The sequence below is a fragment of the Ogataea polymorpha genome (assembly GCF_001664045.1).
Source record: "Ogataea polymorpha strain NCYC 495 leu1.1 chromosome Unknown OGAPOscaffold_6, whole genome shotgun sequence".
In the NCBI taxonomy this organism is placed as follows: domain Eukaryota; kingdom Fungi; phylum Ascomycota; class Pichiomycetes; order Pichiales; family Pichiaceae; genus Ogataea; species Ogataea polymorpha.
The window spans coordinates 442,488-464,736 of NW_017264703.1; the positions used below are offsets into that span (position 1 = coordinate 442,488).

At 50.5% G+C, this 22,249-nt stretch overlaps 11 protein-coding genes across 11 annotated transcripts; 5 read left to right on the forward strand and 6 right to left on the reverse strand.

The window, feature by feature from the left end:
* Nucleotides 1-229: 229 nt before the first annotated feature.
* OGAPODRAFT_17154 (uncharacterized protein) lies at nt 230-5,441 on the forward strand. Its single transcript, XM_018354928.1, has one exon. It carries the CDS (start codon nt 720-722, stop codon nt 4,830-4,832), a length of 4,113 nt encoding a protein of 1,370 aa, XP_018209270.1. The 5' UTR covers nt 230-719; the 3' UTR covers nt 4,833-5,441.
* On the forward strand, nt 4,918-5,394 carry OGAPODRAFT_9837 (uncharacterized protein; the record flags this gene model as incomplete). The annotated part of the gene is made up of 1 exon (XM_018358010.1): nt 4,918-5,394. One exon carries the CDS (start codon nt 4,918-4,920, stop codon nt 5,392-5,394), a length of 477 nt encoding a protein of 158 aa, XP_018209271.1.
* Nucleotides 5,426-7,625, reverse strand: OGAPODRAFT_17155 (uncharacterized protein). Its single transcript, XM_018354929.1, has one exon. It carries the CDS (start codon nt 7,598-7,600, stop codon nt 5,468-5,470), a length of 2,133 nt encoding a protein of 710 aa, XP_018209272.1. The 5' UTR covers nt 7,601-7,625; the 3' UTR covers nt 5,426-5,467.
* Nucleotides 7,626-8,037: 412 nt separating this feature from the next.
* OGAPODRAFT_17156 (uncharacterized protein) lies at nt 8,038-10,133 on the forward strand. Its single transcript, XM_018354930.1, has one exon. The coding sequence runs from the start codon at nt 8,115-8,117 to the stop codon at nt 9,576-9,578; it is 1,464 nt and encodes a 487-aa protein (XP_018209273.1). The 5' UTR covers nt 8,038-8,114; the 3' UTR covers nt 9,579-10,133.
* On the reverse strand, nt 9,702-10,153 carry OGAPODRAFT_9840 (uncharacterized protein; the record flags this gene model as incomplete). Its single annotated transcript, XM_018358012.1, has 2 exons — nt 9,702-9,723; nt 9,756-10,153. 2 exons carry the CDS (start codon nt 10,151-10,153, stop codon nt 9,702-9,704), a joined length of 420 nt encoding a protein of 139 aa, XP_018209274.1.
* Nucleotides 10,154-10,215: 62 nt separating this feature from the next.
* OGAPODRAFT_102344 (3-phosphoglycerate kinase) lies at nt 10,216-11,475 on the reverse strand (the record flags this gene model as incomplete). The annotated part of the gene is made up of 1 exon (XM_018353107.1): nt 10,216-11,475. The coding sequence occupies one exon, from the start codon at nt 11,473-11,475 to the stop codon at nt 10,225-10,227; it is 1,251 nt and encodes a 416-aa protein (XP_018209275.1). The 3' UTR covers nt 10,216-10,224.
* A 43-nt stretch (nt 11,476-11,518) lies between these two features.
* On the forward strand, nt 11,519-15,193 carry OGAPODRAFT_17157 (uncharacterized protein). Its single transcript, XM_018354931.1, has one exon. The coding sequence runs from the start codon at nt 12,337-12,339 to the stop codon at nt 15,166-15,168; it is 2,832 nt and encodes a 943-aa protein (XP_018209276.1). The 5' UTR covers nt 11,519-12,336; the 3' UTR covers nt 15,169-15,193.
* Nucleotides 15,194-15,214: 21 nt separating this feature from the next.
* Nucleotides 15,215-17,668, forward strand: OGAPODRAFT_17158 (uncharacterized protein). Its single transcript, XM_018354932.1, has one exon. The coding sequence runs from the start codon at nt 15,316-15,318 to the stop codon at nt 16,468-16,470; it is 1,155 nt and encodes a 384-aa protein (XP_018209277.1). The 5' UTR covers nt 15,215-15,315; the 3' UTR covers nt 16,471-17,668.
* On the reverse strand, nt 17,030-17,686 carry OGAPODRAFT_9844 (uncharacterized protein; the record flags this gene model as incomplete). The annotated part of the gene is made up of 1 exon (XM_018358015.1): nt 17,030-17,686. One exon carries the CDS (start codon nt 17,684-17,686, stop codon nt 17,030-17,032), a length of 657 nt encoding a protein of 218 aa, XP_018209278.1.
* Nucleotides 17,687-17,788: 102 nt separating this feature from the next.
* Nucleotides 17,789-21,171, reverse strand: OGAPODRAFT_17159 (uncharacterized protein). The gene has a single exon (XM_018354933.1). The coding sequence runs from the start codon at nt 19,483-19,485 to the stop codon at nt 17,833-17,835; it is 1,653 nt and encodes a 550-aa protein (XP_018209279.1). The 5' UTR covers nt 19,486-21,171; the 3' UTR covers nt 17,789-17,832.
* Nucleotides 19,664-21,169, reverse strand: OGAPODRAFT_9846 (uncharacterized protein; the record flags this gene model as incomplete). The annotated part of the gene is made up of 1 exon (XM_018358018.1): nt 19,664-21,169. The coding sequence occupies one exon, from the start codon at nt 21,167-21,169 to the stop codon at nt 19,664-19,666; it is 1,506 nt and encodes a 501-aa protein (XP_018209280.1).
* Nucleotides 21,172-22,249: the final 1,078 nt, after the last annotated feature.

The following is a 22,249-nucleotide window of genomic DNA, read 5'->3' on the forward strand; positions in this document are numbered from 1 at the left end:
TCTTTCCTCTGCCCTGACAGCCAATGCGCCGGACCTCTCGCTATTAGACGTCGACCAATCAACAGCAATCTTCAACATTCTTGCCACAGGGCCTACCCTCATGGCCATTGCGGGCCCTGATCGATTCTCCTGGTGCAAGGAGTAGCCAATTATGGCTGGTGGTTATGAGCACAGAAAAACTATTTAAAGGCAAAGTTCTAAATTTAAGCACTTATTGAGAGCACTTTCATTCTGGGTCTACGCCATCCAATTACGCTCACACCTGCTTGGGAAGACCATTGCCATATTTTAGAATGAAGTGGTCAACGTTGTTGTTTCCCGTCCTGGCTCTTGTGACTCTTGTAGGGGCTGCGGACTGGAAGCCTGCAGTGTCGAGAAAAGAGTTCAGCACAGGCCACGACCTTACGTACTTTGACGATTCGTCTGTGGTGCTTATTATAGAGGACAACAACCTGTACATATCGGAAGACAATGCCAAAAACTGGAAAAAGGTGGATCTCAAAAATTCTGCTGGGCAAGAGGTCAACTTTACGAGTGTTCACACGGTGGACTATGCCAAAGAGCTGGGATTTGCTCTTTCCACGTCCAGAACCCAGTTCTACACCCGCGATCGCGGGAAAACCTGGACTCCTTTTGAGGTCGATCACAGTGCCAGCCAATTCAGCTTGGGTCATGTTGAGGTCAACTATGCCAACCACGACTATGTCCTTTTCAGTTTCATGGACTGTGCGGCGAACGAGCAATTTGTGTTTGAGTGCAAAAAAACCTGGTTTTTCAGCAACGATGGGCTGAAAACGCCTCCTAAAAAAGTCGATTACGACGGTTTGGACCACTGTATTTTCGCCAAGAGCAACAAAGCGTTTACGGCAGGACCGGACGAGAAGATTTTATGTTCCAAAGTGGACGGGGTCCATTCGGGTATCGAGAAAAAAGGCGGGCTTCTGACCACAAACGATTTCTTCAAGACCGTGTCGTCTCCGTCTGTAGAGTTCGACAGGATGAACCTCGTGTCGATCCGGGTGGTCCAGTCATTCATTATTGCCACTGTTTCTGTTGACAAGTACACTCCTGATGCCGAAATCATGCTGTTTATTTCCAAGGACGGAGAAACGTTCAGACGGGCTTATTTTGAGGACCAGCTCAAGTCGTGGATGTTCAGAATATTGCCCTCCACGCCGCAGTCGCTCTACATTGCCATTCAGAGCCAGCGTCAGCCAAAAAATGCTGCACTGGATGCAGATTTGTACAAATCGGACTCGTCTGGGCTGTTCTTTGACAAGATCCACGAGAATGTCCTGACAAACGGGCTAGGATTGTCGGACATCACGATGGTGCAGGAAGTGGAGGGTGTTATTTTACTGCTGAGCCACGAAAACGCGGACGAGGATAACGCGCCGCCGCTGGCGAAGTCCAAGATCTCGATTGACGACGGAAAGACATGGCACTATCTCAGAACCATCGATGACGATGACTGCGGCGGGGATTCCGAGTGCTCGCTCAACTTGATGTGGACCACGATCAGAAACACAAACGGCAACTTTGCTACTGGCCCCACTCCAGGGATCCTCGTTGGAATAGGAAACATCGGTAAGCACCTGACATCTGACCTCAATGATCTCAATACGTACATTTCCAGAGACAACGGTGTAACGTGGAAGAAAGTCGTCGAGGGGTCTGCAGTGTTCACTTTTGCCGACCTCGGAAACATCATTGTTGCCATCCGGATCGACGTGTCGCATCTGTTCGACTCGCGGCTGGACCCAAGTACTCTTCCAAACACGTTCCTGTACTCTCTTGACCAAGGAAACTCCTGGCAAGAGGCGGACTTTGGCGATCATATACTGCCGCTCGATGTTTTCACGTCTCTGGACGGCAGCACGCAGCATGTTCTTGTTACGGGAGAGGATTCCTCGCTTTCCAAGATTTTTCTGTATGCCATAGACTTCACTGGAGCGTTTGAAAGAACTTGTTCTGAAGACGATTTTGAGGACTGGTACGCCAGAATGCTTCCGGACAGCGACTCTCCAGTCTGTGTTCTGGGACACACGGAAAAGTTCAGAAGACGGAAGCAAAACGCGGACTGTTTTGTGAACCATCCGTACGAGGACCTCAAAGTTATCGAAGAGCCTTGCAAGTGCACGATTGACGATACTGAGTGCACGTTCGGCTTCATCAAAGGCGAGAACGATGTCTGTGAGCCAGTTCTGGAGGTGTTAGCCGCGAATCAGTGCGCAAACCAGAAGGGTGCGATCAAAATTACAACGAGACAGATGATACCGGGCGACACGTGTGATCCAAAAGGCGGCTACAAAATAGAAAAAGACGACTTCAGTTTTGACTGCGAGAAGGATTTGCAGAACATGACCGCTCCTGTGAAAGTCACGCACATTCCGCTGGGCGAAAGAATCGCCGAGTATTTCTATCTCACCTACGACTCAGACGGTCTTCCGGACGAGACACTTTTTGTGCTCACCGAAAACAAGGTTCTATACATCTCGTTTGACGGAGGCTCTTCGTTTGGCAAGTTCCTGAGCGGCCAGCACATTGTCACGGGCGTTTACAGCAACCCTTACAAAGCAGACCACGTCTACATTCTGACCGACGCCGATGCGCTCTTTTTCTCGCCTGACAGAGGAGTCTCTGTCTACGAGCGCACTCTGCCGGTCAGGGGCCACGATTTCGAGAAGCTCTCGCTGACCTTCAATAAGCACAATGCCTCGGAGTTTATTGTGCGTGCCGAACGGAGTTGTGGGAATCTGTTTTCCAGCAACTGTGTGGTGGAGACGTATCACACCCAAAACTACGGCGAATCGTTCGAGCGTCTGGTGGCCAACGCCAACACGTGCAACTATGCCGGCTCGCTGTTCAATGACAAGGAGTACGCTGTGAACGAGACACTGATTGTATGCGACCAGTTCACCGACGACCGCCAGGCTTTGCGGTTAATCTCCAGCACAGACTACTTCCAAAAGGAGAGCAAAACGCTCTTTGACAGAATCATTGGGTTTGCGCAGACAGGCAAATTCATGGTGGTTGCACGGCTGGACGACGACAACTCGCTAACTGCGTTTGTTTCTGCCGACGGCAAGACTTTTGCCGAGGCAATGTTCCCCAAAGACATCATGGTCACCAGACAGACAGCGTACACGATTTTGGACGTGAACTCCGACCAGATTTTCCTGCACGTGACCACGCACTCGGCCTCGCGGCACGAGTTTGGTGCGCTATTGAAATCGAATTACAACGGCACGCAGTATGTGCAGTCACTGTCCCATGTGAACCGCAACGGGTTTGCATTTGTGGACTTTGAGAGCGTGCAGAGTTTGGAGGGAATAGCCACGGTCAACGTTGTGGCCAACTACGATGACGTGGTGCGCAATGGCGACGAGAAGACTCTCAAGACCATGATCACCTACAATGACGGCGCCGAGTGGGACTATCTGGTTCCTCCGCCTGTGGATTCTGACGGCAAAAAGTACAAGTGCAGCGGCAAGAAGGAGTGCACGCTGAATCTGCACTCGTTTACCGAAAGAAACGACCCTGCGAGAGACACGTATTCGTCGGCCTCGGCCGTGGGGCTGCTTTTTGGAGTTGGAAATGTCGGCACGGCACTGCTGCCGTACAGTTCACCGGAAACGGCAACTTTCTTCTCGAACGACGCGGGAGCAACATGGAAAGAAGTCAAGAAGGGCAATTACATGTGGGAGTTTGGCGACCAGGGCACGATTCTTGTGCTGGTGAAGCAGGGACTCACAAACACCGTGTCGTACTCTCTTGACGAAGGCGAGACTTGGCAGGATTACGAGTTTGCAGAGTCTCCAAGGAACGTCTGGGACATTGCGACGGTTCCCTCCGACACGGCCCGCAAGTTCATCCTGCTGGCCAAGGACGACAGAGGCCGCGACGAGATATACAGTCTGAACTTTGCCGCCCTCCAGAAGCGACAATGCGAGCTAACGGTGAACGACCAGAACGAGCTGACCGATTTTTCGGACTACGAGTACTGGTCGCCTAAACACCCGCACCAGTCGGACAACTGTCTGTTTGGCCACGAGGCCAGGTATCCAAGGCGCAAGGCGTCACAATCGGACTGTTTTGTCGGTGCTGCGCCGCTGAACAAGCTGTACAAGAAGACCAAGAACTGCAAATGCACGCGTCACGACTTTGAGTGCGACTACAATTTTGTGCTGGCCGCCGACGGCACGTGCCAGCTGATCAAGGGTCTGAAGCCAGCAGACCCAACAGAATATTGCCAGCTGGACGAGAACCAGGTCGAGTACTGGGAGCCGACCGGATACCGAAAAATTCCAATGAGCACCTGCGAGCAGGGACTAGAGCTGGACAAATGGATTTCTCATCCATGTCCGGGCAAGAAAGAGCAGTACAAGGACAAATACGGCGCGGGATTGCACGGCGCGGGCCTTTTCTGGGTGATTTTCGCACCGATTGCCGCGTTTGTTGGGGCTGCCATCTTTGTTTACGACAGAGGAATCCGTCGTAATGGAGGTTTTTCGAGGTTTGGAGAGATCCGTCTTGACGAGGACGAAGAACTGCACCTGATAGAGGAGACGCCTGTGGACCGCGCCGTGAACAAGGTCGTGAGGGGCGGTTTTGTGTTTGTGAGCGCGGTGGTGGCATTACAACACCGGCTCTCGAGTTTCCTGAAAAACGGCGTTTTTTCGCGCTTCAGACGGGGCGGCCTCGACAACTACGAACAGTTTGCGTCGTTCAACGACCGCATTATCGACGACGAGGACGAGTCGCTGTTCGACGTGAACGCCAACGACGACGACGCGCGTGAGATCGACGACTTCCTTGACGAGGAGCAATAACCGGCGCGCGCTTACGTAATCGATTGCGCAAAAAAAAGATATTAAAAAGTGTATAACTGTGAAGAGTGAATTAAATTTATTCACCATGATCCGCGCCTGTTTACCCGCTCTTCGCCGCTACAGCACGTCGCCGATCCAGCGGCCGTCCGCCGCGTACTTCCAGCAGATGGGCCACCAGCCAGACCCCAACGAGAAACAGGGCGAGTCGAAGGAGGAGATCGAGCTCAAGAAGGCCCTGACGAGACGTTCGCTGCGAATGACCGTCTGGCAGATGTTTCTAATCACTTTGGCGGGATCGTCGGTGCTAAATATAATGAGAGAAAAGAACTATATTGAGGAGATGAACGACAACTATCAGCAGCGGTTCAAGAAGTTCGAGCACATCATCAAGGAGCTCAAGAAAGGAAATATGCGCGTTGAGGACGTGGAGAGCGAGTTGGCTGTTCTGAACGAGCGGTTTGAGTATTTTGGGCTTCCGAAGAGCGAGTTCACGGGAATTCGCGGAACCAAGAAGCCTGCTCAGGAGAGAAAGGAGGAGGTGGAGGTGAAGAGTTTCTTATGAAGCTACTAAATAATCTATGGTACTTATTTAGCCGGATACTAATGTACATGGGAACGTTATATGGCTTTGCACGCTATTTTTCGCTCTGCTCGGCGGCTCTGTCGCTCCGTTCACTTTGGGACGTGTCCGACCGCGACTCGCCGTCCACCTCTGTCTCCACAGGGACTGCTGTGGATGGGTCTTTATAGTCGCCCATCAGGCCAGGTATATTTTTGATCAATCCGTCGATCTTCGAGAGCGCTTCGCCCACTATATCGAAGCTCTTGCTGTTGATCTTGAGAATCCAGCGGTAGTCGAAAAGCTGCTGTTTGAAGCCGTTAGCTTCCTCTGTGGAGTCGCTGGTGACGTACAGAATGGTGGCAAAAATTCCAATCAGGGCGAAGTTGTTAACTGCTGCCGACTGCCAGAACGACTGGATGTGTTCGGGCTTCAGGTTGCGGGTGAATTCGATCGACGCTGTCAGACGCGCTTGTGCCGCTGAGCGACAAACACGGACCAGCTCTGGCTGACATTCGTTTTTCTGGGCGTGGAGAGCGGAAATGATACGACGGTGCAGGGTAATTTCCGTCGCAAAGTACGCCAGTTGCAAGTAGCCGTTCGAGTTGAATTTCCGCGGCTTGAGCGTGTTCATCTGCAGCGTTTCCGGCAGCGAGTGGTACCAGTTTCTGAGTTTCAGCTGCAGCGGTTTGGCCAGCTTGAGCACCTCGTCGATCGTCGTCACCGTCTCTATGCTGTGCATGGTGTAAAAGGTATCCAGAATCTCGCTCAAAATCTGGCTCAGCGTGATCAGTTGCCGGAACAAAGCTTCCCCGTTCTCGTAGTCTGCAGATCCGTCCTTTTGTTGGTCGGCGTCACCTTTGTCCGGAAAATCCTCGCTGGCCACCATTTGGACCTGCCAGTTTTTACCCTCGATAATGTGGCTCGGCCGCGACTCCACAAGCGACGACCACTTATCCTGGATGTACACGGCCCATGCCAGCCGCTTGCGCAGCCCACGTTCCCAGCGCGGGAGTCTCCAGTTGGCACAGTCCAGTCCGAGTCCCAATTCCTCTGCCAAAGCCACCACCTGTGAACACAGCAGCCAGTTATTGTCCTGTGACCCGCTCGAGCGGCACTGAAGCAGCAACAGGCCGGCCTGAACGGCGCTCAGCTTGGGCCGTTGGATCACGTCCGAAAATGTCTTGAGCGCAAACTTGTGCAGCGACACCACGTTGGGTTTAGGGAACTGCGACAGGTGAGGGTCGTAGTCCCACCATTGGATGGCCAGACAGTAGAGGGCAGCAAGCAACGGAGCTCCAAACTCGCGATGCGTGCGTGAGTATTTCTCCAGAACGACTTTCTTGTGCAATATTGGAAACGAGGGGTGAACAGTGCGAAAATAGAGGTCGATGAGTTTCTGGCCGTGCGGCGCAACGTACCGTTCGACGCTGTCAACGTCCCACTCGGATTTCTCGTACAAGTCTTCGGTGAAGTCGTCGCGCAGCGTAAACTGGACGTCATTGGCGACTTTGCGGATCGAGTAGGCCTTGTTGAGCTGGAACTGGTCGATTTTGTCCAGAACAACGTTCTCAAGAAAGAGTCTATCGTAGATCGAAGTGGGCCCCACGTAGAAGCTCGAGCGCGGGTACTGCAGGCTGAGCGTTTTTTTCAGCAGCGAGTGGCCCTGCATGGTGGCATAGTCCTTGATCGGCAGGGTTTCGCGCAGTGGCACGTTTGGGGGCGGCACGATGGACGGGTCCTCAAACTTGTGGCGTTTGGCGTCGTTTTCCGGGCTCGAAAACGATCGTTTTGTGCCGCCCGTGCTGGAATCTATGAACGTGCACTTCATCCCCTTATTCTGGCACATCTTGCACGTGTTGGAGTCCGGCACCATCACACACTTGATTTTGCGCCGCCGACAGTGATCGCACGGCTTGACCTTGGTGCGTGGCTGAGGTGGCTCGCTTTTCGCAGGAACAGGATACGGGATTGGCATTGGCTGCATAGGATAGGGCCCTGGCACGGCGCCCGAGTACTGGCCCATCAGAGCCTGCGGATTCAGGAACGGTGGTATAAAAGGCACAAACTGGCCTGACCCGTTCGCAGAGCCCGGTGGCCCGCTTGGAGCCACAGAGCCCGCGCTCGCGCCAGCCGTTGAGGCATTATTCCCGTTTTCTGTCTTCATCCCCTGTTCCAGCCTCATATTTTGGTACTGCTGGAGATGCATCACGTACTCGGCCGGCGACGCTGGCGTGATAACCGACCCCACGTTGGCCGGAGACATCATGTTTGACTGTGAGGTATGTACAAAGGGCTGCTGTGTGCCCATGTCAAGTTGGAGATTGTTGTCTGTGTAGAAGTTGAACTCGCCGTTGTCGCGCCAGTTGGGGTACTCGTATGCAAACTGGCCGCTCGAGTTGGTACCGGGCCCGGATCCTGACCCGGGATCCATATCTGCCACTTTATCCACAACAGGGTCTTGGTTTGACATAGGAGTGTATAACTTGTTCTGATGATCGTCCGCGGTGGCCGGCTCTTTTTCCATGCAAATGGAAGACAATCTGTGGTTTCTCGAGGTGTTCCAAACTTGTATTAAAGAGGTGGCCCGTGCGAGACACTGCGCAAGATGAATATTTTTGTCTTGTCACTATCGTACTGCTTTATTTTTTTCAGATATAAAGGTCGTGCACGACACCAAGCTATAGCGCAAACGGTGAAAAATATAAAAATCAATTACAACTATGCTACTGCTCTGTGCTAGAAGGGTCCTGCCGACGCTATGCCGTCCGCACGTCCGCTTCGGCGTGCGCCTGAACTCGTCAGACGCGCCGTGGTATCTGCGCCAGACGCCACAGAAACCCGCCGTGCTCAACCAGACCCCCCTCCCCGAGCTTCCTGCCAACTCGCCAGACACCCTGCAGCCGCTGCTGGAGTTCGTCGCACAGAAGCTTGGAATGACCGACATCGAGGTGTTCGATCTGCGTGGCACAGACAGCGAGCAGACCTCCAACGAAGGCGCCCAGGAGGTGGCCGACTTCATGATCATAGCCACGGGTAAGAGCTCCAAGCATCTGCAGAAGGCCACCTTCGAACTCAATTTTTACGTCAAACACCAGCTCAAGAGCCTGTCGACGCACGAGGGGCTGCTGACTTCCGGTCAATTGGCCAAGTTCCGGCGCAGACTGCTCAAAAGAGGCAAAAAGGGCCCGAGCTATGCGATGAACAATTATGGCGCAGAACCCAACACCTGGGTGATGGTGGACTGCAAAAGGGACAACATCTTTGTGCATTTCATGACGCCCGAGAGGCGTGCCGCCATGAACCTCGAGGCTCTGTGGGCCAAGGATAAGGAAAAGTACGAAAACAGGGCCCAGCCAGCGGAAGATGATAGTATTTTCTCGGGCTTCAGGTTCATTCACACCATGCGAAGACCGATGAATGCTATTCAGGTGCTTACGCAACTGTCCCAATTTTCTAGACGTTCCAGCACAGAGACAGAGGACCGTTTCCAGCAGCTGAAAGAACAGCATCTCGCAGACCCTGCCAGTTGTCCACTGGACCGCCTGGAGAACCATCTCAAGGCTAAACAGGCCAGCGGCCGACTCGTGACTGCCAAAGAAATCTCCAAGCTGGTCGAGGTCGTGCTGCAGTCTGCCGAGTTCCACGAAGGACTGGAGACAGATACGGCCGTGTTCAATAAACGGTACGCTCGTATCTTCGCCATTCTAGAGACCTTCAGTCCTGTGCTGACAGAAAAAGACGTACAGGAGCTGTTGCCCGTGATGGTAGTTGCCGGATCACAGATCGATGCCGATGGCTTTATCACGCTTGCATCCACGACACAGGACTCGGATGTCCAGTTCAGATATTCCCCGATGATCCACAAGCTGTACAACCTGTGCCACAAGCTGTACCAAAGTCGCAAGGATGCTGCGTTTGTCACGAAAATGGACCTGCTGTTCCTCACAATCTTTGCCAATCGCGGAAACTGGGTTTATATGAAAAAGGTGCTCGAAGCAGCACTCCAACGCGAGGACTTTGTTCCTGTCCAGGCAGCACTTAAGTTCCTCTCTATAAATGGCACGCCAGCCCAGTGTCTGGATTTTGTGGATAATTACCTTCCGTACCTGAAACTGTGGCCATCATTTGATGCCTCTGCGCACAAGACCGAGCTGGACACGGTTCTGGCCAAGGCCGGAAACTAATGTCTCATGATTTTATACCAACGATAATAGCATTGGATTTTGGCTCCCTCGAACCAAAAGCAGTAAAACGCCGACCCCAGATGCACGCGGTCGTCAACCCTGAGCTTGACATTGAATATGGGCTTAAAACACGCCAAAGCCACCACTTTGTCGTGGTCGATCTCCACAAGCCTCAACTGCGGCGAAATCTCGTTTATGCGCGATATTGTGACGGTTGGCAATCGCTGCTTGGAGATCGGCTGATCGTACCCTAAAACTGCGTTTCCAGAGTGTATATTTGTTAGGTAATCATTGAGCTGATCGGTCAGAATCCCCGAAAACGTGCCACTGCGGCGAGCAGTGGCCAAATCGTGGTCTGGAGATCGATGTCGCAGACCGATCTGGCGCGTGATTTCGTCAATGTTGGATTTCGTGCGTGTTTGCATCTCCTTATGGAGATAAGATCTGGTGAGACTTGCCACGTTAATCGCGCGATTGGCGCTCTTGGAAGGCCGTATTTTTATCTGGTTGGGTTTCAACACACGGTCCGACCGTCTATTGAGACCCAGCTTGCCGGTAATCTCGCTCAAAGGCATTCTCTTTCCCCCTCGATCCATTGTTTATATTAAAATTAATTATTTTTTTTCTCAGTATATAGATTTCACGTTTATGCTTTGTTTCCCAAAGCAACCACACCTGGCAACTCCTTACCCTCCAAAAGCTCCAGAGAAGCACCTCCACCAGTAGAAACGTGAGACAACTTGTCTGCTCCACCAAACTTCTTGGCAACGGTGGCAGTGTCACCACCTCCAATGATGACGGTGTTTCCAGCCTGGGCACTCTTGACACAGGCCTCGAGCATGGACTTGGTTCCGTCGGCAAACTTCTCGAACTCAAAGACACCCGGTGGACCGTTCCAAACAATGGTCTTGGCCTTGGCAATTGCGTCGGCGTAAAGTTTGCGGGACTTCTCGCCAGCGTCCAGTCCTTGCCAGTCGTCAGGAATGCCTTCCTCCATAGTAGCGTAGCCGGTCTTGGCGTCTGGAGAGAAGCTGTCGGCAGTGACAAAGTCAACAGGAAGGATGACCTCAACGCCGTTCTTCTTGGCCTTCTCGATCAGTTTAGGAACAATCTCTGCACCGTCCTTGTCAAATAGGGATTTTCCAATGTTCATGTTGTTGACAATCTTGTTGAAAGTGAAGGCCATACCACCGCCGATGATCAGGATGTCGACCTTGTCGAGCAAGTTATCGATCAATTGGATCTTGTCGGACACCTTGGCACCTCCCAAAATAGCCAGGAATGGTCTAACTGGGTTCTCCAAAGCCTTAGAGAAGTACTCCAGCTCCTTGGCCATCAGGAAACCAGCGGCTCTCTCGTTGAGCTCAAAGCCAACCATGGACGAGTGGGCTCTGTGGGCGGTACCGAAAGCGTCGTTGACGTAGACGTCCGCCAAGGCTGTCAATTGTTTTCTAAACTTCTCAACGTCCTCCTTCGAAGCCTTGACCTTTCCCTCTGGCGTTTTCTTCGATCCCTCTTCTTCAATGTGGAATCTGAGGTTCTCCAATAGAATAACGGCGCCGTCGGTAGCACTGTTGACAGCAGACTCGACCTCAGGGCCAACACAGTCCGACAAGAAAGTGACCTTCTTACCCAGCAAAGACTCCAATTCGCCAGCAACAGGCTTCAAGGTGAATTTCTTGTTCACCTCACCGTTTGGTCTACCCAAATGGGAAGCCAAGACGACAACCTTTGGCTTTTGATCCAAAACGTACTTGATGGTTGGCAAGGCAGCAACAATTCTCTGATTGTTGGTGATCTTGTCCCCATCAAGAGGAACATTGAAGTCCACTCTGATGAACACTCTTTTACCTGTGAATTGAAGGTCCTTGACGGATAGCTTGTTAGCAAGAGACATTATTTTGTAGAATATTCGAATCGATGTTTTCCGAAACTTTTAGGGGGGTCATGACACTATTTATACAAGGTGGTGGCAGCACGTCTCTTCTCCGAGGCGGTGCAAAGATGTTTCCTGAGGCGACCACCAGGGGAGCATTTTGCTCGCCGGTCGAAGTTGCAGAGGCGTTAAGCGTCCAGTCGGCAACTTGTTCTACACTATGGTTGGTTCTAGAGGCTCAATGTTGTCCATAGAATCCCGAAATGCTCGCTTCCCAGCACCTCAAATTATTTATTTTCGAGCAAATCTGGTGATTGCGTGTCTCGGAAATTAGACGGGTAGGCGGGCTTGCACAACCACACGGTTAATAAATAAATAGAATAAATAAGGTGATTCATGCAAGGCCAATTAAACCACCATTGGCAGACCGCTATTTCGACGGGTCGTTGCGCTGGTAACCCAAAAATCCCTGTGCGCGACTCTCTGGCAGCAGGTCCAAGTATCTGTTAGCGAGGTTGCGGCAGTCCTCGTATGCGTTGGGGCCGTTGACTTTGAAACAGTTCTCAAGAGCCTTTCTCACGATCTTGAGCACCTCCAACTTGATGAACTGCTCTCTCATGAGTGACTCCTGAGCTTTCTTCAGCTCCAATGGGTCGCGGTAGTCAATATCATCGAACGAGACATCTGGGCTTTTCTTAAACGGTTTGACTGGCATTAGATTGTGGATCAGGAGGACTTACCTGCCATATTTGAGGGGTAAAAGTAGTTATTCCCTAAAAAATATTTGATTCCACTTGTTCTGTGCAAGGGTGTATGTCGTCTACTTGTGGATCCAGGGTGTATTTTTATTTTTCTGTTCCAAGTGTTCAACTTTGTTTAGCAATGGCCAATTCGTCTACTGCCCAGCCGTTGTTGAGCTTCAACGCACAATTTATTGCCATAGCTCACACGGTGTGCTCCCTGACTGCTTTTTTGGCAGCTCTAGGTGTTGGTTATTGGCTCCATTTTTACAAGATCGTCCAGAACGAGCACTATGGTTACCCCGATGAGTGGTTCCCCAGCGTGTCTGCCACCATCGGTGACCGGTATCCAGAGCGGTCAGTGTTTCAGATTCTGATTGCTCTCACTTCTGGGCCGAGATTTCTGCTGCTTTTCATCAGCTACATTGTTTTGTACAGGCAAGACTCGATCTTTCCGATCTTGGGCCTTGTCACCGGTCTGATAAGAACCGTCACCTGCGGAGGATGGGTCTACATCACCTCCACTGACGACCACGATTTCCATGACATTTTCATGATCTCGTATATCGTTCTGACCATTCCCTGGGACATGGCTGTCACCAAGCTGTCACCCACCGGCTCCAAGATCAGGAGATACAGAAAATACACGGCATTTGCGTTTTTCTTCATGCTTGTGCCGCTCGTCTATCTCTTCATCCAGCACAAGGTGCACAAGGTTCCAGGAGCATACTCATACTACGCCTACTGTGAATGGTCGCTAATTTTTCTGGATATTGGATTCGATGCCTGGTCGATCTGCGACTTCAAAGATCTCACCATCGAAATTGTTTCCACGTCCAAAGATGCCACTATGTTCTCCACGAGCTTCAAAACATCAACGACCACGGCCAAAGAGCCAAAGTTGCACGCGAAACCCACTCAACAAGGCGCATCTTTATTCCAGCTCACAGTGGACGTGATCAACGCTTTTATTTTCTGGTCCATGTACTCGTCGCTGTTCTTGTTGATCTGGTACTTTCCTCTGTGGCACATGGGGATCTCGGGCTACGAGACTGCCTGTTTGACTCTGCTGTCTCCTATTCTTCTTTTGATCCCAGGAACTCCAAAATTGGCTGCCACTTATCCGCAGATCATCAAGGCTGTTTCGTGTTTGCTGGGCGTGGGATCCTACTTGGTTGCTGACCCAGCTTCCAGACTACTCACTGCCGCTGCCGGTATTGGTCTGGCCACCATATCGCTGAGCTGCGACATCTGGACGCTTGGAAATCAAAAAGACAGTCTGGCCATCAAGACTTATGCTATCACCTTCGTTCTTGGCCTCACACTCTCAGCCATTGCAAAATTCGCATTTTGGACCAACAATCCGATCTGGCCAATTATGAACAAGGACACTGGAGGCTGGAACATGACTGGTCTGATTGTGGGTGTCATCTCTGCACTTTTCACCAGACTACCTAATCCTGCTCCGCTTTCCGAGAAGGACATTAAAATCAGAAAACCCTCGTTCTTGCTCACCGCAATGGGTTTCGGCTCTCTGATATACTCCATGAGCGCCATGCTCACCGACTCTTCCACCATCATTCTCTGGAACTGGGAGGGTTATCCTATTCGCGGGCCTATCCCTGTTCCCCACGGAGCCATCACTCTGATCACCATGTGTGCAGGCAGTTTCTTTGGACTTTACAAATATAATGGCTACAAGAAAGTCACCTATGCAGGAGTGCTCGGTGCCATCGTGCTGTACGCTTTCAATGGATGGCTGGGTTATATTGGAGGAATGGCGTATGCTTTTTGGTTATGCTACATAACCCCGCTGTGTTTCCACCATGTCTCGAAGCATACGTCTTTGGGTGCCATTTTTTGCGTCTCTTTCCTCTTCACGATCATTCTCTCGCTCATGCATGTTTGGGTTGTCGCATATGCCTTTGTTCCTGGCGGACCGCTGTTGCGTGAAAGATCCGACATTGTTCTTGGACTGTCTGTCCTGATGATTGTTGGGCTGGTGTATGACTACCAGCCACTTGAGGTCAACAGCAAACAGCTGCACTCTGTTTTAAGGAAATTGGCCAATCACCTCGTGCTCCTGACTCTGCTATCCTGCTGGATAGCGTTTGCTCGCTCCAATTTCGAGAAACCAAAGCCGTACCACCCGAAGTCGAGAATCATGACAGCAGGTATCTGGACCATCCATTTTGGTCTCGACAACGATATGTGGGCCTCAGAGCATCGCATGCGCGACCTGATCAAGGATCTCGAGCTGGACGTTGTCGGTTTGCTCGAATCCGACACTCAAAGAATCATCATGGGCAATAGAGACCTGACTCAGAGAATCGCAGAGGAGCTCGAGATGTACGTCGACTTTGGGCCGGGACCAAACAAGCACACCTGGGGAGCCGCACTGCTGTCCAAGTTCCCTATTCTGAACTCCACCCACCACTTGCTCCCGTCGCCAGTCGGAGAGCTGGCCCCGGCCATCCATGCCACGCTGGACTGCTACGGCGAACTGGTCGACGTGGTGGTGTTCCATTCCGGACAGGAGGAAGATGTTGAGGACCGCAGATTACAGAGCCTTGCGGTTGCAGACATCATGGGCAGCTCGGAGCGGCCAATGGTTCTGCTGAGCTACCTCGTGACAGATCCTCTCAAGGGCAACTACAACACTTACGTGAGCGAAAAATCGGGCATGCACGACATCGACCCGACGGACGACGACCGCTGGTGCGAGTACATTCTGTACAAAAAGATGAAACGCACAGGCTATGCCCGAATCAGCAGGGGCACCATCACAGACACGGAGGTGCAGGCCGGCAAGTTTGTGATCCCTGTAAATGGACACTATGATGAGACGTACTCACAGAAACGAATCGATGAGAAGGACGTGCCGCCTGATATGAGGTTCCCCTCGATATTCTATGGCGACGGTGTTCGCGAGCACCGGTTCCATGTATTTGACGAGCCCAGATATTTTACATAGACTTTATCAGTCATGATAAAAATAGTGCAGATATATTATTATTTGAGTTTGAAAAACGGTTGCAATTTTCCTGGCTGTGCTCAGACGATAAACCAGCCATCTACATATATAATACTGGGAAGTTCACGCTTTGCGTCCAGTTTCGCCATGATTGAAGTTGACCATACAAGCCGTTCTGACTCCAGCTACGAGACTGTAGCTTCAGAAATGCTCACCGACAAGCGGAAAGCGCTGATCAACGACGCCCAAAGTGTCAGCTCCTCAAGGTACGACCAGTCGGTCCATGCTCTCCACACACACAAGAAAACTGCCTCCAGTCTCACCACAGTTTTCGATAATCCATATCTGCGCTCCAGTAAACATGTCACATTGACATCTACGTGGGGAGTGGACGGTTCGCAGGACATTCGCAACAGCCAGCTGCTCCAGCAGCTGATGGAGGGCCACGAAAGTGCGCCCTCCAGCCACTCGAATCTCGCTCGAAACAAGTCGGCTGCATCCTCCAAGAGTGCAGTGGCCCCGTTTGAGCCGTCCAGACAACCGTCTCTGCGCCGGCAGCTGACCACCAGGTCAGTCAAGTCCACGGGCACTCTTCGAAGATCAAACGCCGTCAAGCGCAAGGTCGGATGGCTGACAATGCTCAGGCTTCTGGTCCGCAAATGTAAGAGACGTGCCGCCCAGAAATGGCGCAACATTCGTCAACGGCGAGTGTTTGGCGGCCGCAAAAAGCGCACAAAGACCGAGTCAATCACGATTTCGTTGCCAATAGCACGCCCAGAGACTCCACAGCTCAACCGCACAAGCACAGTCCAAAAACAGCCTCGTCCATCCAGTGTCAGCGACTCGCAAAGAAAAGCTGCCATGGACAGGCTTATCAAAAAAAGCCAGGAGAACCTGATCGATCCAGGCCACGACGACCTGATCGCGCTGTGGACCAGCTATCTCAAGTCGACTGTCGCTAAGCGCATCCATCTCAAGCTCAGCATCGCACAGCTAGCCAAACCGGCCGCAACGCATGCACGCAAGGAAAGCCTGCTCGATTCGATTCTCTCTGATTACGTCAGCACGGACGATAGCGACACCAACAGCATGGCTTCCGACTGGAGCTCGATTTCCACGGCCGAGTCCTCGGCGATGGACGAGCGCGAGATAGCCGACTATATCGGGTACAAGGACAGCATATTCAGCAGCGAGTCCACCACGCCAATCATAGTGAGGCAAAACAGCGTTGCCTTTTCATTTGCCCCATCGGTATTGAGTAAATCCGAAATTTCGGGCCGAAAAGAAATTTTTAGTACATAAAAGAAAGGGTCCCTAAGCTATGACTGTGATTGTCGATATGGGAATATTATATTCCATTGCAAACAGTTTCTCGCTGGGGCTGTTTGACAAATTGCGCAGGATGTTTGTTTCAAACGATGCTGACGTCGAAATAGTGCACTTCCCTGACTTTGAGCAGGAAAGTCCTCAAAGGACAAGACTGTGTCCCATGATTCGCATTAATGCTGTGCAGAAATTGCGTGCTAAGCCTTTCTCTACCATGACTACCTGTGTCCTGCCAGAAAACAGGCCATCATCGTCAATAGACAGCAACATGATAGCAGATGTGCAAAGCTATTATCCTAGGCGATTGAGCGCTCCCGTGCACGCGATGGCGTTGCCGGAGCTGTCAAGGACGGTTTCTGATGTATCCAACCAGTCCAGCCGCGCCGACACTTCTGAGTCCATCGCAGCTTTCCAGATCGTGTTTGACGACCATATCATGCCGGGAACGGTGGCACGCTAACAGCTACAACCTCTACAGTATGGGTATCTGTAGAAACCATGAAATAATCCATTATTAATGTACATGCAGAATAGATCATTGAGCAAACTCTTCATCGACAACGTCCTCGATGGTTGGCGAGTAAGATTTTGGGGAAAGGCTAGTGTGACGCTCCATAGTGGTATAATTTTTCTTCAGGTCTGCCTCTGGACGCATGATTTCCCTCGGCACATGCGCCACAGACCCACTTGGCCCACTCAACTCGGACACTGTCTGCTTCTGCTCCTTTTGCGGCGTCTCGATAGGAATGCGTTTCAGGTGTTCTGGCTGCTCCGACTCCGATAAGATCTCTGTGTGTCTTCTTGTGCAACGGTTGTGTTTTCCTTTGCGAACAGGCAATGCTGTGAACGAGGCGTCGAAGGTGTTGAAGGAGATTCTGACCGGTCTCCTTTTCGGAATTGCTACCAGCAGTGCGCCATTCACCATGCGCAAATCAATATCGCGTCTCAGATCGGCGTCATCGGGCATGTCGAGCACTTTATAGAAATCATCCTTGTCACAGCTCACAAGAAGCTTTCTGCCACGGATCTCGAACTCGTAGTCCTCAAAGAAGGGTCTCTGACATGTCTGTTCGAATACCACATAATAGTTGTTTTCATCCTCCAGTCTGTAGATAGCGGGCGTCACGCGACGCTGAACACTAAACACGGGGTAGTCAGCGTAGTTGCAAAGCTGTGGACAAATCAGAAGCATTGATAAGAAGAATGATGATTAGAAACAAGACTCTGGGGGCAAGGCTTTATACTTAAGCGAGCACAGCCAAGATCTCGAGCCAGATTTTTCTGGAACAAAAACGGGAAAAATACTTATCTAGAATAATCTATGAATTTGTAATCAAACTACAGTATCCACGAAAGCGCAGTGTCGTACCATTTGTCGCTCTGGGTATCCTTCTCCAGAGCAATGGCCATTTCGTGGGCTTCGACATCTTCCAGGCCCGACACTAAGTCGACGTCCTGGGACTTGATGAACTTGGTGCGTTTCAAAACCTTCCAGAAGACGAACAGTCCGATGTTGACGAAGATCATCAGGTAGTAGAAGAGGAAGTCAGAAACCTGCCACCAGCCGGGCAGGAAAACGGTGTATCCAATGACGAAGATCTGGATCCACACGAAGAACGTGACAATATAGATCGAGTACGGTTGGAACCATGATCTATACGGCAGGGAGCGTCTGTTGATGCCCTGTGCTTGCACAGCCCTATAGAACCCGATGTAGGTGATGGTCATCCAACCGTAGTTGATGAGTTGCGCGCCAGTACAGAGATTCACGATCCAGTTCAGCACGACGGCAGAGTTTCGTCCAAGTTGCAAGAGTGATAAAAGAGCGAAAACGGTGGTGACGGCAACAGAGAAAATAGGGATGCCGTTGCCGTTGCACAAACAAAGGAACCGTGGAGCAAATCCACGTTTCGCAAGAGAATAAAGTTGACGAGATGCACAGTAATAATATGAATTACCAGCAGAAAATGCGCTGAGGATAATCACAACGTTGATGATATGCGGTAGAACCTTGATATTGAGGTTTTGAATGGCGATGACGTATGGCGATGCGGAGGCGTCGGTTTTTCCACTGGTGACAGAAGCGATAAGTTGCGGGTTGTTGCAAGCGACCAGGATGCCGACAGATAGCGAACCACCGATATAAAAGATGGCCAGTCTGTAAATGACTGTCTTGAAAGCTGTCCTCATGGTCTTGCGAGGGTTACGTGCTTCTCCGGCAACCATGGAGAGATATTCCGGTCCAACGCACACAAATCCTGCTTTAGCCCAGGCGGCGAGCCATCCTTCAAACCTTCCAAGAGATCCAGTAGTCACATACTCTGCAAATGGTGAAATGTTGAAATTTCGGAAGCCAAACACATCATGCTGCGGATTTCCCCCCACCATCACAATGAATGTGAAGAACAACAGTCCAATCGCCAGAATCAGCTTGGTGATCGAGAGAATGAACTCGCTCTCTCCGTACCATCTCACAGTCCAGATATTGAATGCAATGTAGAGTACAATTTGGATTGCAAAAGCGATGCCTGGAGAGTAGTCGCTTCTCCAGAAATGCACCATGGTGTTGCACGCAGTGATCTCAAACGGGATGTAGAGTGCCTCCACAAGGAAAAAGTTCCATCCACTTGCAAATTCAGCAGCCTCGTCCACTGCGCGTCCTGCCATTTCGATGAATGGAGATGCTGTCGGCAAATAGCAGACGATTTCACCGATGGCCGTAGTCAGCATTAAAATGATGACTGTCCAAAAAGTGAAGGCAATCAGAAGAGAGCCGGGGCCTCCGTGGACCAGTCCGGTTCCAATCGTGACAAACAAACCCGTTCCAATGGAGCCTCCAATGGCTATGAGCTGCACATGTCTGGATTTCAGCTTTCTTTGGGGGAGATAGCTATCCGTAGCCGAGAAAAATCCGTTGCTGCTGGAGTCGGACGACGTTTGAGAGGACAAGTCCTTGCACTCAGTCGTATTGGTAAAGAGAGATTTCCCCATAATGATCGTGTGAAAAAAAAAAAGCTCTTTTTTTACTGGGCTGTCGTTTAGGCTTTAAAACAAAAGGCTTGGAACTATGATGCATATTTCATGAACATATTTTTAATTCGTAAGACGTAATTGTGCATATTCATGAAAAAAATAAGGAAAAAAAAACTTTTCCCCATTTTGACTTTGATCAACTGTACAGAAATGATGCGTTAGAATATAGATCAAGCATTGGGTTCTCTCCGCTTTTGGTAGTTGTGACCTCTGTATCGGCCCACACGCTCAGAAAATCTGCATGGGTGCTGGTGTTGCATAGTTTGCCAACCACCAACCGGTACAGTTCGCTCATCACGTCAAAATTAGTAGGGAACATGATGTCAAAATACCCCTGGTTTACCATGTAGCTGTCGACGTTGACCATCCTGTCTTTGTGCATTGTCTGGACCAGCGGCGAGCAGTAGCCCGGGACGGTGCTGTTGAAACTTGAAAAGTCAGACGACACCAGCTGATGGTTGGGGAAGTATTTTTTCAGTATCTCGAATAATTTTAGTAGTCTCGTAGGCACAAATTCAGGGTCCGACAAATTATTTCTCAAGGGGTAGAACGCATTTTTTAGCTGTTGTAGCAGTTTGTGCTGGTTGAGAGGATGATTTTTCAGTGATGACACTGCGCATTTGCTCTGTTCACGAAGGTTCAAAAAATGCTTGGTCCATGGGTTCAGTTCAGGTGAAAACACCTCTTTGAAGTCATTGTTCTCATCAATCACGACGTATCCCTGGTAAGGCTGTTTGGTGTTGATATCGTAGCGAACCACATCGTGTGCCAAATTATCAAACACCTCGAGCGCCACAACAAAACACGGCTCGAGCACAGGTCTATTCCAGTCGAGCACAGACTGGTTGATGAGGTGCACCTTGTGGCTATGTTTGCTCTTGTTTTTTATTTGCTTGTCAAATAAACGCGATGAGATCTCCACGATGTTGTATCTTGTGCGCTCGTAGACCTCGGGCTGTGTTTTCTGTATAAAGTCTAGAATGTTGGTCATGAGCGTTCCATTTCCTCCTCCTATTTCGTAGATGGTGAGATCGTTGTATGGGTACTGGTTTAGTTTGTAATTCACCAGTAAATATCTCGCCAATGCCTCTCCGTAGTACGGCTGGAACAACTCCGTGGGAGTGTGCCATAATTGCAACGACGGCTTCGTCAATTGGAAGTGGTTCTCCTTGCTATTCTTTAGAGTGGGCACCATTTTTTGGTCGTATTGATCATACGCAGAAATCCATTTTTGCATAAACTCATCCTGACCACCCAGTTCCTTGTACACAATAGGCTCGTCGTGCTGGAATATGGTTGCCTGCTTCGCAAAATAGCCGTACGACGGGTTGTACAACGAGTCCTCGATAAAGTCAGACGAGAGCATTCTGACATTCGAGGGTCTTTTTGTGCGTTTTTCAAGTCTCTTTGTAGTCATCATCGGGTACTTTTGGAACATCTGCAGATTCTTTTGCCAGTCAAAACCCTCAATTTCGCCCATTTCCAAAATGTATCGAATGATGTTGGAATGATTATCAGGCAGCGCGGGATGCTCTTTTGACGGCAGTCGGTACTGTATGCTGGTGGGCAGAATGGAATAATCATGGATGAAAGACGATTTCGCCGTGCTGAGTAGCCGTGTTGTATTTTTTAATCGGATCATGGCACTATACGATCTTCGTCCCCTCTTTATTTATCTGGCTGAGATAATCATAAATAAAATTGACTACTGAATTTTTAAAAAATTATCACAAAGAAGTCAATATGGGTGTTCCTGCACTTTTCAGATGGCTTTCGCGTAAATATCCAAAAATCATCTCTCCGGTGATAGAAGAAGAGCCAATAGTGGTGGGAGATGTGGAACAGCCGGTCCAGTACTCCAATCCAAATCCTAATGGAGAGCTCGATAATCTGTACTTGGACATGAACGGTATAGTTCATCCGTGTTCCCACCCAGAAAATAAGCCCCCGCCAGAAACGGAGGCAGAGATGATGGTGGAGATTTTCAGATACACAGATCGTGTGCTCAATATGGCTCGTCCACGTAAACTGCTTATGATCGCCGTGGACGGCGTTGCTCCTCGTGCAAAGATGAACCAGCAGCGGTCTAGACGGTTTCGTTCGGCCAGAGATGCGGCCCTGGCACAGGAGGAGCTGGAACGGCAGATTCAGGAAAGAGAAATGCGAGGTGAGGAAATTGACCTCGCTATCAAGGGAAAGAAATCGTGGGACTCAAACTCGATTACTCCTGGCACACCGTTCATGGACATTCTTGCGCGTTCGCTTAGATATTGGGTGGCATACAAACTTGCCAATGATCCTGGATGGGCAAGCTTGCAAGTGATCATCAGTGACGCGACAGTGCCTGGAGAAGGAGAGCACAAGATCATGAACTTTATCAGATCTCAGAGATCGGACCCAGAATATAACCCAAACACCACACATTGCATCTATGGATTGGATGCCGATTTGATTTTCCTGGGTCTGGCCACCCACGAACCTCATTTCAAAGTTCTCCGTGAGGACGTGTTTGCAAAGGACCAAGCTCAAAGACAGCTGAAATTAGCCGATCAAGTGAACATGGACGAAGCCACGCGACAGAGACTTTTGGCTGCCGATCAGAAGAAGCCGTTTTTGTGGCTTCATGTGAGCATATTACGAGAATATCTCGAAGTTGAGCTAAACATCCCTCGTTTGTCATTCAATTTTGATCTGGAACGTGCCATTGACGACTGGGTTTTCA